This window comes from Eleutherodactylus coqui, chromosome 1, assembly GCF_035609145.1.
Source record: "Eleutherodactylus coqui strain aEleCoq1 chromosome 1, aEleCoq1.hap1, whole genome shotgun sequence".
In the NCBI taxonomy this organism is placed as follows: Eukaryota; Metazoa; Chordata; class Amphibia; order Anura; family Eleutherodactylidae; genus Eleutherodactylus; species Eleutherodactylus coqui.
Window position 1 is genome coordinate 151,022,746 of NC_089837.1, and position 12,559 is coordinate 151,035,304.

At 43.4% G+C, this 12,559-nt stretch overlaps 1 protein-coding gene across 1 annotated transcript; it reads left to right on the forward strand.

Moving 5' to 3' along the window:
• The first annotated feature begins 2,670 nt into the window (after positions 1-2,670).
• LOC136610928 (platelet glycoprotein V-like) lies at positions 2,671-4,681 on the forward strand. Its single transcript, XM_066590123.1, has one exon. It carries the CDS (start codon positions 2,675-2,677, stop codon positions 4,544-4,546), a length of 1,872 nt encoding a protein of 623 aa, XP_066446220.1. The 5' UTR covers positions 2,671-2,674; the 3' UTR covers positions 4,547-4,681.
• The last annotated feature ends 7,878 nt before the right edge of the window (positions 4,682-12,559 follow it).

A 12,559-nucleotide genomic window follows, 5' to 3' on the forward strand; every position in this document is an offset into this window, starting at 1 on the left:
CGGCTAGCATATATCTATATTACACTTTTAGTTCGGCACTAACAACCAATCAGGTTGAATCAGACAAGCCAAACAACCAATGAGGTTGCTGGAATTGTGAACCAGAACCAATGAGGTTGCTGGAATTGCTCCATAGTGCCGAACTTGAGTGTAATATAGATATATGCAATCACAGAAAACGGCCATTACTTACTGAGTGAGCAGTGCATATAAATGCATCTTCCCACCATGCAGGTAGCTGACTACCCAATGGAGGAGCGAATTACACCTGTGCAGGACACCGATGAGACAGCCACTCACACTGCCTCTTGATATAGAGGGGGGTGGCTGCTTGGCATATACTCCCACACATAGTGGATACAAAGTGCCAGACCATTCTGATATATGTAGTTCACCATGCAGACCAGCAACCTATTAATGACGCCATGATAATTCGGCGGGTTGCCCTGCATATCCATCAGTGAACCACATTGGTACTGCCACCCTGGGCTCCCCCTGGAGTCTTAATGCCACGCTGCATGTGAATGATAGATAATAAATGCAAGGCATTGGTTGGATTTTGGCCAAGATACATGAGCCCACTTACCACTTCACGGTTCCTTGCGTTGTGATGGGTCCCTACACTAATATAAATGTATCACAGAAGGGGAAATATAAAAAAAAATTAAAAACAATCACAGAAAACGGCCATTACTTACTGAGTGAGGAGTGCATATAGATGCATCCTCTCACCATGCAGGTAGCTGACTACCAAATGGAGGAGCGAATTACACCTGTGTCCATTTGGTAGTCCGTTACCTGCATGGTGAGAGGATGCATTTATATCCCTTCATCCCTGTGCACTAAATGAGGTATTTCATGTGATCAGTCACCAGGGCTCCACACGACTGCTGTCCGGCTCTGCTGGTTTGCATATTATTAAATTCCACACCACCTCTGCTCAATTCGCAACCTGATTGGTTGTTTGGGTTAACTGATTGACAGTGATTGGTTGTTTGGGTTAGCTGATTCACAGTAATTGGTTGTTTGGGTTGGCTGATTCACAGTGATAGGTTATTTGGGTTGGCTGATTCACAGTGATTGGTTGTTTGGGTTGGCTCCAGCAGAGGTGGTGTGGAATATAAATATATGCTGCTGGTTTAGCACCTGTGATGACGTCACCTTCATGTGTCTGCTCTGCTTGTTAAGGATCTGCGATGACTTCACCATCATGTGATCAGGGGCGGAGCTCAGAGCCACGTTGATGACCTCACAGGTCCTGTAAGCACACGGCTTCTGTCTGGCTCTGCTGGTTTAGCAACTGTGACCAACTCCAATCCCTTTCACTATCTTATATTAGTTTGTGGCTCATTGCGCCACCAGAAACACTGGTACTAATAATTACTAGTCGCTGTATAAAGGAGAGTAATGTGTTATATGGAGCTTGCGTGAGACTAGTTAGCGACAGTGTGGGGAGAAATCCTCATAGTGTGAGATCAGTGTAATAGAAAAGTATATTGTGACCAGTCTTTTCTGGTTGTAAAATTGTACTGCTAAATTTTGTTTCTGAAAGTTTGGGAAATTGAAGCCCCCATGGTTTTTTTTTTTGTTGGAGTTTGTTTGTCATGGCAGCCTTCCTCCGTGCTTTTGTGTCCACTTTAAAAGGCTGACAGAGACCAAAGACGTCTCCATCTTCACATATTGACACATAATGGCTCTAGCCAGGTTCTGTCCTGGTTTCCAACACTACGCAGTTTTCTGCATGGAAGACAGAAACCATCATGGGACCAACACTGGATTGAAAAAATGCCATCTTAAAAAGAGCCTAATCGGTAGAAGTTTTGTGCTATGTCAGTCCTGCCATATACTCAGTCCTCAGACAAAATGTCATCTGTTATGACATAGACCAGGTAATCCCCCTTTAATTGGAAAAGTTCTAATGCATTTATGGTGTCATTACAAGTCTACATAAAAAAGTCATAAATGTTTGATAAATATGCCTCCAGTATCCATACATTTCAGTATACTTGCTCAGCCAACAACTCTCTCTCTCAACCCTTCCATACACTTGCAAAGCCAAGCATGCTTGTAATGTAATGCAATCAGGGGAATAAGCCACAGAGGAGTTTGACAGCAGCTTGTTTTTCTGAGAAGAAAATCTTCCTGCTATCGATTGTTGGGAGGCCCCAATATTCATTAGATGGGTAGCTAGAATCGGTGAGTTAGGCTGACCATGTATATGGTCAGTTTAATCTGTATACATTTCATAGCAGTACAACTTCAGTACAACTGCAATAACTTATCAGCTATATATTTCTAGTTACTTCTACTAATACAGTTGGTTCTTTATTGGATCCACTTATTATGGTAACCTACTTTTTGTTCTTGGGTGCCTATACAACTCAAGGTTTCCTGTTAAAAGCAGTAGAGCAAAGTAGTTATTTTTGGTTTGCTTCATAGAATGACAGCTTCACTATTATCAGCAGGATGCATTTCCTTATGTTACTGTATAAACTCAGCCCTTGCCTTCTCCTTATACTTCATGCATTCTTTATTCTCTGAAGTGGTACAAAGCACAGGTGAGCATCACAACTTATACACTGTGAAGCTGCCATCAGGAATTTAATAGAAATATTATATGTTATTCACATTTAAGTTAAAGTTGTGTTCCTTCTCCTTTTTTAGGTCCACTGATATGCTGATCATGATTTTACTGCTCACCATTGCAAGGCTTATAGTGGCTGGAGCATTTTGTCCTGTTAAATGTGACTGTTCAAAGAAAGAACTACTTTCTTGTAAGGATAAATCCATTACAGACATTGCCGAATTAGCCATTCCTCACAATTTTACTTTCGTGCATATAAGTAACAGTCAAGTTATGGAAGTGACGGATGACAGTTTTCAGCAAATGCTGATTACTTTACGGCTGTCCTTGGAAAGCAATCGGATCTCTACAATAACACTTGGAGCTTTTCACGATTTTCCCCTATTGAAATCTCTGAAACTTTCGAACAATGCTTTGCGTTCTCTACCTCCTGGAGTGTTCCATACGTTATGCGATCTGGAACAGTTGTTCTTGGATAGAAACTTTTTGTCAAACCTCGATCCTAATCTATTTGAAAAGTTAACAAATCTAACAGAACTTGCCTTGAATAGAAATCGGCTTATAGAGTTGTCGGATGATTTGTTAGCTCATCAAGTCAATCTGAAGATTCTAAATTTATCTAGAAACAAGCTGTCTCGTTTGCCCAAAGATATTTTTAGCTCCCTGCATCAATTAACAAGCCTATCCCTCTATGAAAACCTTTTGACAGAGATAACCCCCTCGTTGTTTCATAATCTCACTGAATTAGTCAAGTTTAGTCTTTATTCCAATCTAATCGAAGTCATTGATAAAGAAGCCTTTTATCAGGTCTTCAATCTAAGACATTTGAACCTGCATAAAAACTGCCTACAAACGCTGCCTGATGGATTATTCCTCTATGTTAATAAGTTAGAAGTACTGACACTTTATGAAAATCCATTAACTGAACTTCCTTATATACTGTTCGGTAAGATGGAGTCTCTTCGGAATCTATGGCTTTATAACACATCCCTATCGACAATCCCAAATTTTATCTTTAGCAATTTAACTAATCTAGAGACCCTTATCCTAACCAGAAACCGAAATCTTAATAGTCTTCCATCAGATGCTTTCAGTGGTTTGCGTAGACTTACGCAACTGTCCTTGCACACAAATAACATTACCTCTTTTCCAGAAGAAGTCTTTCATGATCTGCCAAACCTGCAAATTCTTTCCTTGTACAATAATAATTTTGATGGTCTCTCAGAGGATCTTTTTAAACCCCTTATAAATCTAGAAACTGTTTATTTAAATAACAGTAAAATAAGTACTCTGCCAGGGAACATTTTCAAGTTTATACCGAAACTTCAGAGAGTTTATCTTGATGGTAACCCCTGGATGTGTGACTGCAAACTTCAAGAGTTTAAGGTATGGCTTGTGCAGAATGTGGAGAAGGTATACAACACTACCTCCCTTGTTTGTCACAGTCCTTCAACTCTGGCAGGAATGCCTGTATTAAGAGCTGGTGAACTGGTGTGTCCTAATACTATAGTTAATAAGGTGGATTACTATGTGTCAACTCCTGCTAATTCATGGCATGGTTTTACCAGTAAGTCAACCACTGGTGAGGGGGGAAAGTTAACTGTAACAGATCATGTTGTAAGTCAAACGGATGCCCCGATGACTGATCCTTCCTTAGCCTGGCATTATAGCACAAATCCATCTTTACTCAAAAATACAGGAACGGCTACTGGAGATATTTACTTTAGTAATGCTTCACATAAATGTCAGGTTAGAAGGGGTTTTAGATATCTTCCATATTGCAAAATCATTCTCTGTGTTGTTTTGTTTAACCTAGCCATGCAAATCTTCTATATACTTGTAACATGTCTCACCTTGCTGGAAATTCATAAACTGTATAAATACTTTCGATCTATTAGTGAGCCAGTGGTGTTAATACGAATGTTAATTCCACTGAGCGCTCTCTCCCCAGACCCAAAGTAGTAGTAGAATATAACCTTTTATGCAAGTTCTGTTTAATATTTCATTAATGCAAAAGAATATAAAGAGTATACTGTGCGGCTTGAACTACTTTTCATGAAACTTTTCTGATTGACTAAAATAAAGCTTGTGAAAGATATTCTATATTTGATTTTTACCATATAAAATATTACAATTTACTCAATTCTTATTTGTCAGTTGGTGTTCATTTACTAAGATCTGCTTCAGAGAAGCCCATATTCAGGTGGTGCCAAAGTTGACCTTTGAATGTGTAGAGGTGAGCTTAAAGGGGTTGTCTCACGAAAGCAAGTGGGGTTATATGCTTCTGTATGGCCATATTAATGCACTTTGTAATATACATCGTGCATTAAATATGAGCCATACAGAAGTTATTCACTTACCTGCTCCGTTGCTGGTGTCCCCATCTCCATGGCTCCGTCTAATTTCGGGGTCTTCTTGCTTTTTTAGACGCGCTTACGCAGAAGGGTCTTCTCCCTTCTGGACGGTCCAGGCACGAGCAGCGTTCTGGCTCCGCCCCCTTCTACGCGTCATCGCGTAGCTCCGCCCCATCACGTGTGCCAATTCCAGCCAATCAGGAGGCTGGAATCGGCAATGGAACGCACAGAGCCCATGGTGCACCATGGGAGAAGACCCGCGGTGCACCATGGGAGAAAACCGCAGTGCATCCCTGGGAAAGGACTGGCGGCCATCTTGGGAGAAGAATTTTATAAGTTCATCTTTCATCACATCGGTGAGTAGCAAGCGGTTTAAAAACCGCTTTAAAATGCTATTTTATGCCAGGGGGGTGACAGGGGGAATGGGCTAATGTAAAATTTTGATGTTTGCCGCGAGACAACCCCTTTAACTAGTTCCAAACTGCATAACGAGGAGCTGACCTGCATAGAACTGCCTATAAAGGAAGTACAACCTCTAGGGGACTAGAGAAATGGAATAAGTGAGCCTAAGGCCCCCTGTCCACGGGCGATGCAAAGTCCCGCGGCAGATCTCCGCCGCAGGAGCCGCCACCGATTCTCCGCCAGTCAGCCCTATCTGATAGGCTGGCCGCGGAGAATCGGGGCAATTCGCAGCATGCTGCGAATTGCTTACTGCGAGCGAGAATCGCAGTGCTATGGAAAGCGTCGGCCGGCGTGATTTATGCATCTAACAATGGGCCCTTCTGTTTTTTTGCTTTTGTGCACATAAATATGCGGTGTTTTTACGCATACAAAAACACAGAAGAACCGAAATACGCAAGCAATATGCCATTATCAATCGTGTAAATATGCTGAGGATTATGCGACTCCTAACTGCATACACCCTCTGGTATTACAGAATTGCTCTCTGCTGCTGACTTGGCCTCTGCAACATATGTAATGTGGAATTCCAGTATGTAGACACATCACAGATGAGACGGTTGGGTGGTCACCCAAACTGTTGCTGCACCTCTGCCAGATGAGACAGTAGGGTGTGAACACCAAAAGCGCATGCACAATTTCCTAGTCTTCTCCAGAAGTTGATGTAAACCTGGGTAATTGTTTAGGAAGCGCTGCACTGCCAGGTTCATCACACGGGCCAGGCAAGGTATAAGTGTAAGATTGCCAAGGCAAAGGGCTGCCAGCAGGTTGGCCCCATTGTCACACACAAACTTGTGTGGCTTCAGATTGTGTGGGATCAGCCACGTGTTAGCTTGAGCTTGCAGAACCATCAACAGCTCTTTGACTGCGTGGCTATGCTCCCCTTGATTTGAGTTTTGGGACAGTATTGGGTACTGGGCATTGGGTACTGCGGGTTAGCATGGAACATCACATTGCAGAAAGCATCTGTGTCCACTCGCCTGAAGGGCAGCATTTTCATTTCAAACAGCTTGCATTCAGGCTCTGTGCTTGGGTGCTGTTGGGGTGAGGTTTTTTTTACGTTTCTATAGCTAGAGGGTGGAGGGCTGGCTGCTGAACTGGGACACGCTGGAATATGGGATATATGTCAATATTAGAGATGAGCGAGCGTACTCGGATAAGCACTACTCGCTCGAGTAATTTGCTTTATCCGAGTATCGCTGTACTCGGGGCTAAAGATTCGGGTGCCGCTGCGGCTGACAGGTGAGTCGGAGCGGGGGAGAGCGGGCGGGAGAGAAGGAGAGAAAGATCTTACCTCCGTTCCTCCCCGCTCTCCCCTGCAGCTCCCCGCTCCGTGCCGGCACCCGAATCTTGAGCCCCGAGCACAGCGATACTCGGATAAAGCCAATTACTCGAGCGAGTAGTGCTTATCCGAGTACGCTCGCTCATCTCTAGTCAATATCAGTGAAGGTGGCAGCTCAACTTCTGCTCTGTCTCCCACTCCTGGGTCTGAAGCCTGCAGCCTGATCGTTAATTACAGAGGATAGGCCTGAAGGAAGTGTGCTACTGCCTCACTGTGTTAGGAAATCGTAACTCCTTTACCCATTGACGTCGCTGTATGAGGGCTTGCTTTTTGCAGGACAAGTTGTATTTTTTAATGGTACTATTTAATTTACCATAGAAGTTTTTAAAAAGTTTTTCAGTACATTATAAATGGAGAGAAATGGCAAAAAAATGAAATTCTGTCATGTTTCAGTGCGTCTTGTTTCTACGGCACATAAACTGCATCAAAAATTACATGATAAGGGCTTATTTAGACGACCGTATATCGGGTCGGTTTTCACACCGAGCCGATATACGGTGTCCTTGTCTGCCGGGGGGGGGGGGGGATGGAAGAGCCAGGAGCAGGAACTGAGCTCCTGCCTCTTCCCCACCCCTCGCCACTATTTGCAATGGGAGGGGTGGGACGGGGCAGAGCTAAGCGCCAGGACTTAGCTCCGCCCCATCTCAACCCCTCCTATTGCAAATAGTGGCAAGGGGCGGAGAGGGGGCAGGAGCTAAGTTCCTGCTCCTGGCTCTTCCATCCTCCCCCTGCAGACAAGGACACCGTATATCGGTTGGGCGTGAAAACCGAGCCAATATATAGTCATTTAAATAAGCCCTAACTTTATTCTATGGGTCAGTACGATTTCTACGATACCAAACTTATATAGGTTTTTTTTGCTGTACTACTTGTATTATTTTTTTCAAAAATTGAATTTTTAAAAAATATTTTCTGCCGCCATCTTCTGCGTGCAATAACGTTTTTATTTTTCCGTTTACATAGTTGTGGAAGGGCTCATTTTTTGCAGGACATCCTGTAGTTTGCGTGCTATTTTGCTATACATGCGAATTTTTGATCGCTTTTCATTGCATTTTTTTTTTCTGACGCCATTTATCATGCGGGGTAAATGTATTACTTTGATCGGACTTTTACGGATGCGGCAATACCAAATATGTATTTTTGTTATTTAGATTTTTTTATTATAAATATGGCAAAAGGGTTTTTTATTTTTTTTACTTTTTATTCCTTTTTTTAAAATAATTAGTATAACTTTATTGATCTTATTTTACTTTTAAAAAAAAAAAAAAAAAGGGGACAACGACTTGTGATTACATCAACTTTATCAAGCCACGCCACAGGCTGCCATGACACCCACACGACTCCCTGCGATCTCATCACAGAGGGGTGTACGGGACCCCTGAACATCGTTCTGGGGATTTAAATGCCGCTGTCAGAACTGACAGCAACATTTAAAGGGTTAACTGCTCCAATGAGCTGCGTGGCTTATCGGAGCTGTTGACGCCAGGTTTCGGCTGTTATAAACAGCCGTCGCCCATATTGTATGAAGAGAGATTACCACCTGATCTCTCTTCATACATACCCTGATACCGCAGGCGGTCAAAAGATGTTTCGGTGGTCGTTAAGGGGTTAAACGCTTACCTCAGATCTTACAGATGACCAGTCTTCTGTCATGATGTGCGGTACCAAAAAAAGTGCCCATGGAAGACTTAGCTGTTGCCATGATGTTGGTGCTGCTGTGACTAGTAGTAGCTGATGGTGATGGTACAGCTCTTATGTTTGTCTGCAACACCATACTCCCTGTCTTATCATGGTGCTGCGCCGCAACGTTCTACTCTTCCTCTGCCTTCAAATTCTTTTGTTTTCTCCCACTGGTTGTTTAGACTGCCCCATTGACATCCATGACACTGAATGATCAAAGCGCTCCTCAGACTGATCCATGTGGACTGCTTCAGAGGATGCGTCAGATTTCGCACAGGATGAAGTAAAGGCGAATGCTCATAGACTACTGGTGCAGACCGCCTGCTGTGTGTCTGCGGCTGGGAGGAAGAAGAGGTAGTGGTACTTGGTGCATGCTGTGTTATCCACTCTGACATGTTCTGCATATTGCAGATGTAGCGCACAGGAAGACCACTTCTAAGGAATGGTAGCGAGCTTGCCTCGCCTCTTGCAGAACATGGAGCTGTTACTTCAGTAAGAGTTACTTGAAGTACCAACTTGGCCCATACTCTACCACCACCACTATTGCTTTCTTCATGTTTCCTTTTTATTTTTTTTTAAAAATAAAACCCGCCAACTAAATAAGCCACAATTGCTAGGCTGCACAATTATCTGCGAACAAAAGGCCACACAGTACAGCTTGTATATTTTATGCCCTGTCCCAGTTTAGCTCAACATATCTGAATTCCCCTCACTGTACTGTTCGCTGCATAAGGCCTGCAAATAATTTGTAGTGACCGGACAAGCGACTTTGAATGATGTCTGAGGCCACAAACCGCAAACTGCAATATGCCCCACACCAAAGCATATTTTGTCTGTCTGTTTTGCTGCTATGTATGTTGATAGCAACAGGAATACACTCTCTCCCATCAGGGACTATGTTTCGTGTAGGCATATAAACATGATGCAGCTTTTTTTTTTTACTAATCCCTCATTGTGCTATAAACCTCATTTAAGTTCTCTGCTGGTATACAAGCTTTCATACCCAGCAGGAATATATCATCTATAGAATATTTGTCCCGAACAGACCACGTGTTATATAGGCATATAAACATGCTGCAGCTTCTTTCTCTGGTCCCTCTAATAGAACCACGGTATGCAAGCTTTCACACCAGCATCAATATTTCCTCTGTAAAATATCTGTCCCTAACAGACCATGTTTTAATTAGGCATATAAATGTGATGCAGCTTGTCTGTCCTGTGCTCAATTGTAAAATGGCCACTTATTGGCATACTGTGACCTCTTTAGCGGGCATTTTGGAAAATTTGATCTTCGCACAACTTTCGACAAAAATCAGGCTGGAAGTACCCGATTTAATTTGGCAAAAATCAGGTTGATTTTTATTGTGCAGCCTGCCAAGACGAGCAGCACTAGTCCTGACAACCGATTGCTGCAGTACTGTATCATAAAAGGCAAATTTATACCTGGCCAGTGATAGAATAGTAGAGTTGGAAGGGACCTCCAGGGTCATCTTGCCCAACCCCCTGCTCCGTGCTGGATTCACTAAGTTATCCCAGACAGATATCTGTTCAGCCTTTGTTTAAACACTTCCATTGAAGAACTCACCACCTCCCGTGGTAACCTGTTCCACTCATTGATCCCCATCACTGTCAGAAAGTTTTTTCTAATATCTAATTTGTGTCTCCTCCCTTTCAGTTTCATCCCATTGCTTCTAGTCTTTCCTTGTACAAATGAGAATAGGGCTGATCCCTCTGCACTGTGACAGCCCTTCAGATATTTGCAGACCACTATTAAGTCTCCTCTTAGCCTTCTTTTCTGCAAGCTAAACATTCCGAGATCCTTTAACCGTTCCTCATAGGACATGATTTGCAGACCGCTCACCATCTTGGTAACTCTTCTCTGAACTTGCTCCAGTTTGTCTATGTCTTTTTTAAAGTGGAGTGCCCAGAACTGGACACAGTATTCCAGATGAGGCCTGACTAAGGAAGACTAGAGGGAGATAATGACCTCACGTGATCTAGACTCTATGCTTCTCTTAATAAATCCCAGATTGCTGCATCACAATCTTGGAGCCCCTTCTATTGCATCCATGATTGCAAACACTTTTCGGTCAGCAACAATTTTTGTTAACTTCCCCTTCAGCTGGATGCTATGGATGCTGATGTGTCAAGGAAGGCCCTGGGACAAGTCTCCTGTCAGGTTTAGAATTGGCTTGTTGTCTGCAGGAAACTAATGTCTTGTGGCAGTCTCCTTTTCCAAAACTTAGTCTGCTCTGAGCTTCTATTTTTATTTGATGGCTTTGTTGCAGATTTAAATGTGGATTCCATCCCAAAAATCCTCAACAAACTGCAGTACAATACATGTGAATGCAGTTTCCAAAACCCCATTCAAATGTAGCAGAAAATAATCTCTCTGAATTTCAGAGCATGCTGTGGATGTAACTCTTGTTTATTGTCTGATGGATTAACACACAGTAGACCTGTTGTTCATGAGCCACTTCCCTATAGGATGGTACAGTGGTACTCTATGTGGCACTGAGCCACCCATAACACCAAAATAGAAAATAAACTATGAAAGCTTTGGCTTGTCATGTCATTGGGAATCTACTAATCTTATGACCTCCCTGGTGGTTAGAGAACAACAGTTTCTTTAGCAGCGGGGAACAGGGGGGAGCCCTCTCTCTCTCCCTCTCCCCCCACTCCCCGCTGCAACCCCCCACTCACCCACGGCGCCTCCCGAATCTTTTCACGCGAGTACGGAAGTACTCGAAAATCGCGGCGCTCGGGTGAAAAAGGGGCGTGGCCGAGTAGGTTCGCTCATCTTTATTTTTTATCCTATCTACTTGGGCGAGGTTTTTGAAAGTAAAGGTGGAATTGTGCATGAATAATTTTTTTTGATATGTACTTGTATGTTTAAAATAAAATTCAGTACCCCCCTCCCCCCCACCTCCTCTACTTACCTGAAAAAGTCCCTGAGCATACGTAGTTAGTTTGTTCTGTAAGCCTTGTCCCACGGCATGTTAGTTGGTGGAGTTGGTTTCTGCTGAGCATGCTTGGTTAATCTAGTTGATTTGCTCCTTGCACTAAGGTCCTGAGCATGCTCAGTTGATTCTTGATGTGCATTGAGCCTCTGAGCATGCTCAGTTGATCCAGTTTAGTAATACTTAGCAGATCTAGGTAATTCGAATTGCGCACTGGGTCCCTGAGCATGCTCAGTTGGTGCAGTTCAGATAAAAATAAAAATACTCTCCTATTGCAACATATTAAAAACCTAGAAGACGGTACAGGCAAACACATTAGGGCTGTGCAAGTCAAGTGGCAGTGACCAAGGCACATCAAGGTGACGGAGCACCTAGTGAAAATATTTTTGGAGTGTAGTTAGTAGGCCTTGCATCTGGCTTAGAGAGAACTGCTAAAAGGCACTAGTAATTGGCCAGACAGGCCTAGGACTTTAGTTTTATGTACTGTGATCTGTGAAACATTGGCGGGGAAGAATAATAAAGCTGGCAGTAGCCAGATTTGAACATAATCCACAGTCTGAAAGTGTGCCAAAGATGGTGATCCCATTGAACTGACATTTCCCAAATTGTCTACGGCACACACGGATTCTGAGTGCGAAATCCCGCACAGAATCTGCCTGTGGCCATGGGACATTTTCTTACCTCTCCGGATCCAGCGGTGCGGGTCTCCTCCTTCGAGGCCAGATTTTCTTTTGTTCTGCACAGCGGATGCGTCAGGGCGCGATGCCCGGTGCATGCACAGTGCATTTTCTTTTTTTTCTCAAATCTCCTGCTTTCCTGCAGGATCCGTGGCACATCTACAATGTCAGCTGCTGGTGTGCTGCGGATTGCATGGCTTCCATTAGCTTTAATGGAAGCCGTCTGTGCAGGATCCACAGAAAATGCAGCATGCCTCTGTTTTCTTCCTGTGCGTGCAATCCACACGCCAAGAAAAAAAAAAATCACATCCACAGGTATTTAATTGCCTGTGGATGCCCAGTGAATGTCTATGGGCATATTGAACTGCGGATCGTCCGCACGGGTGACCTTCACGGATTCTGCAATTCAATTTTGCCCGTGGATATGAGGCCTTAGACTTTAAAAGGGTTGTCCCACTTCTAGTAGTTTTGTTGCAGGAAGCAGACAGCTCTATACACTGTGC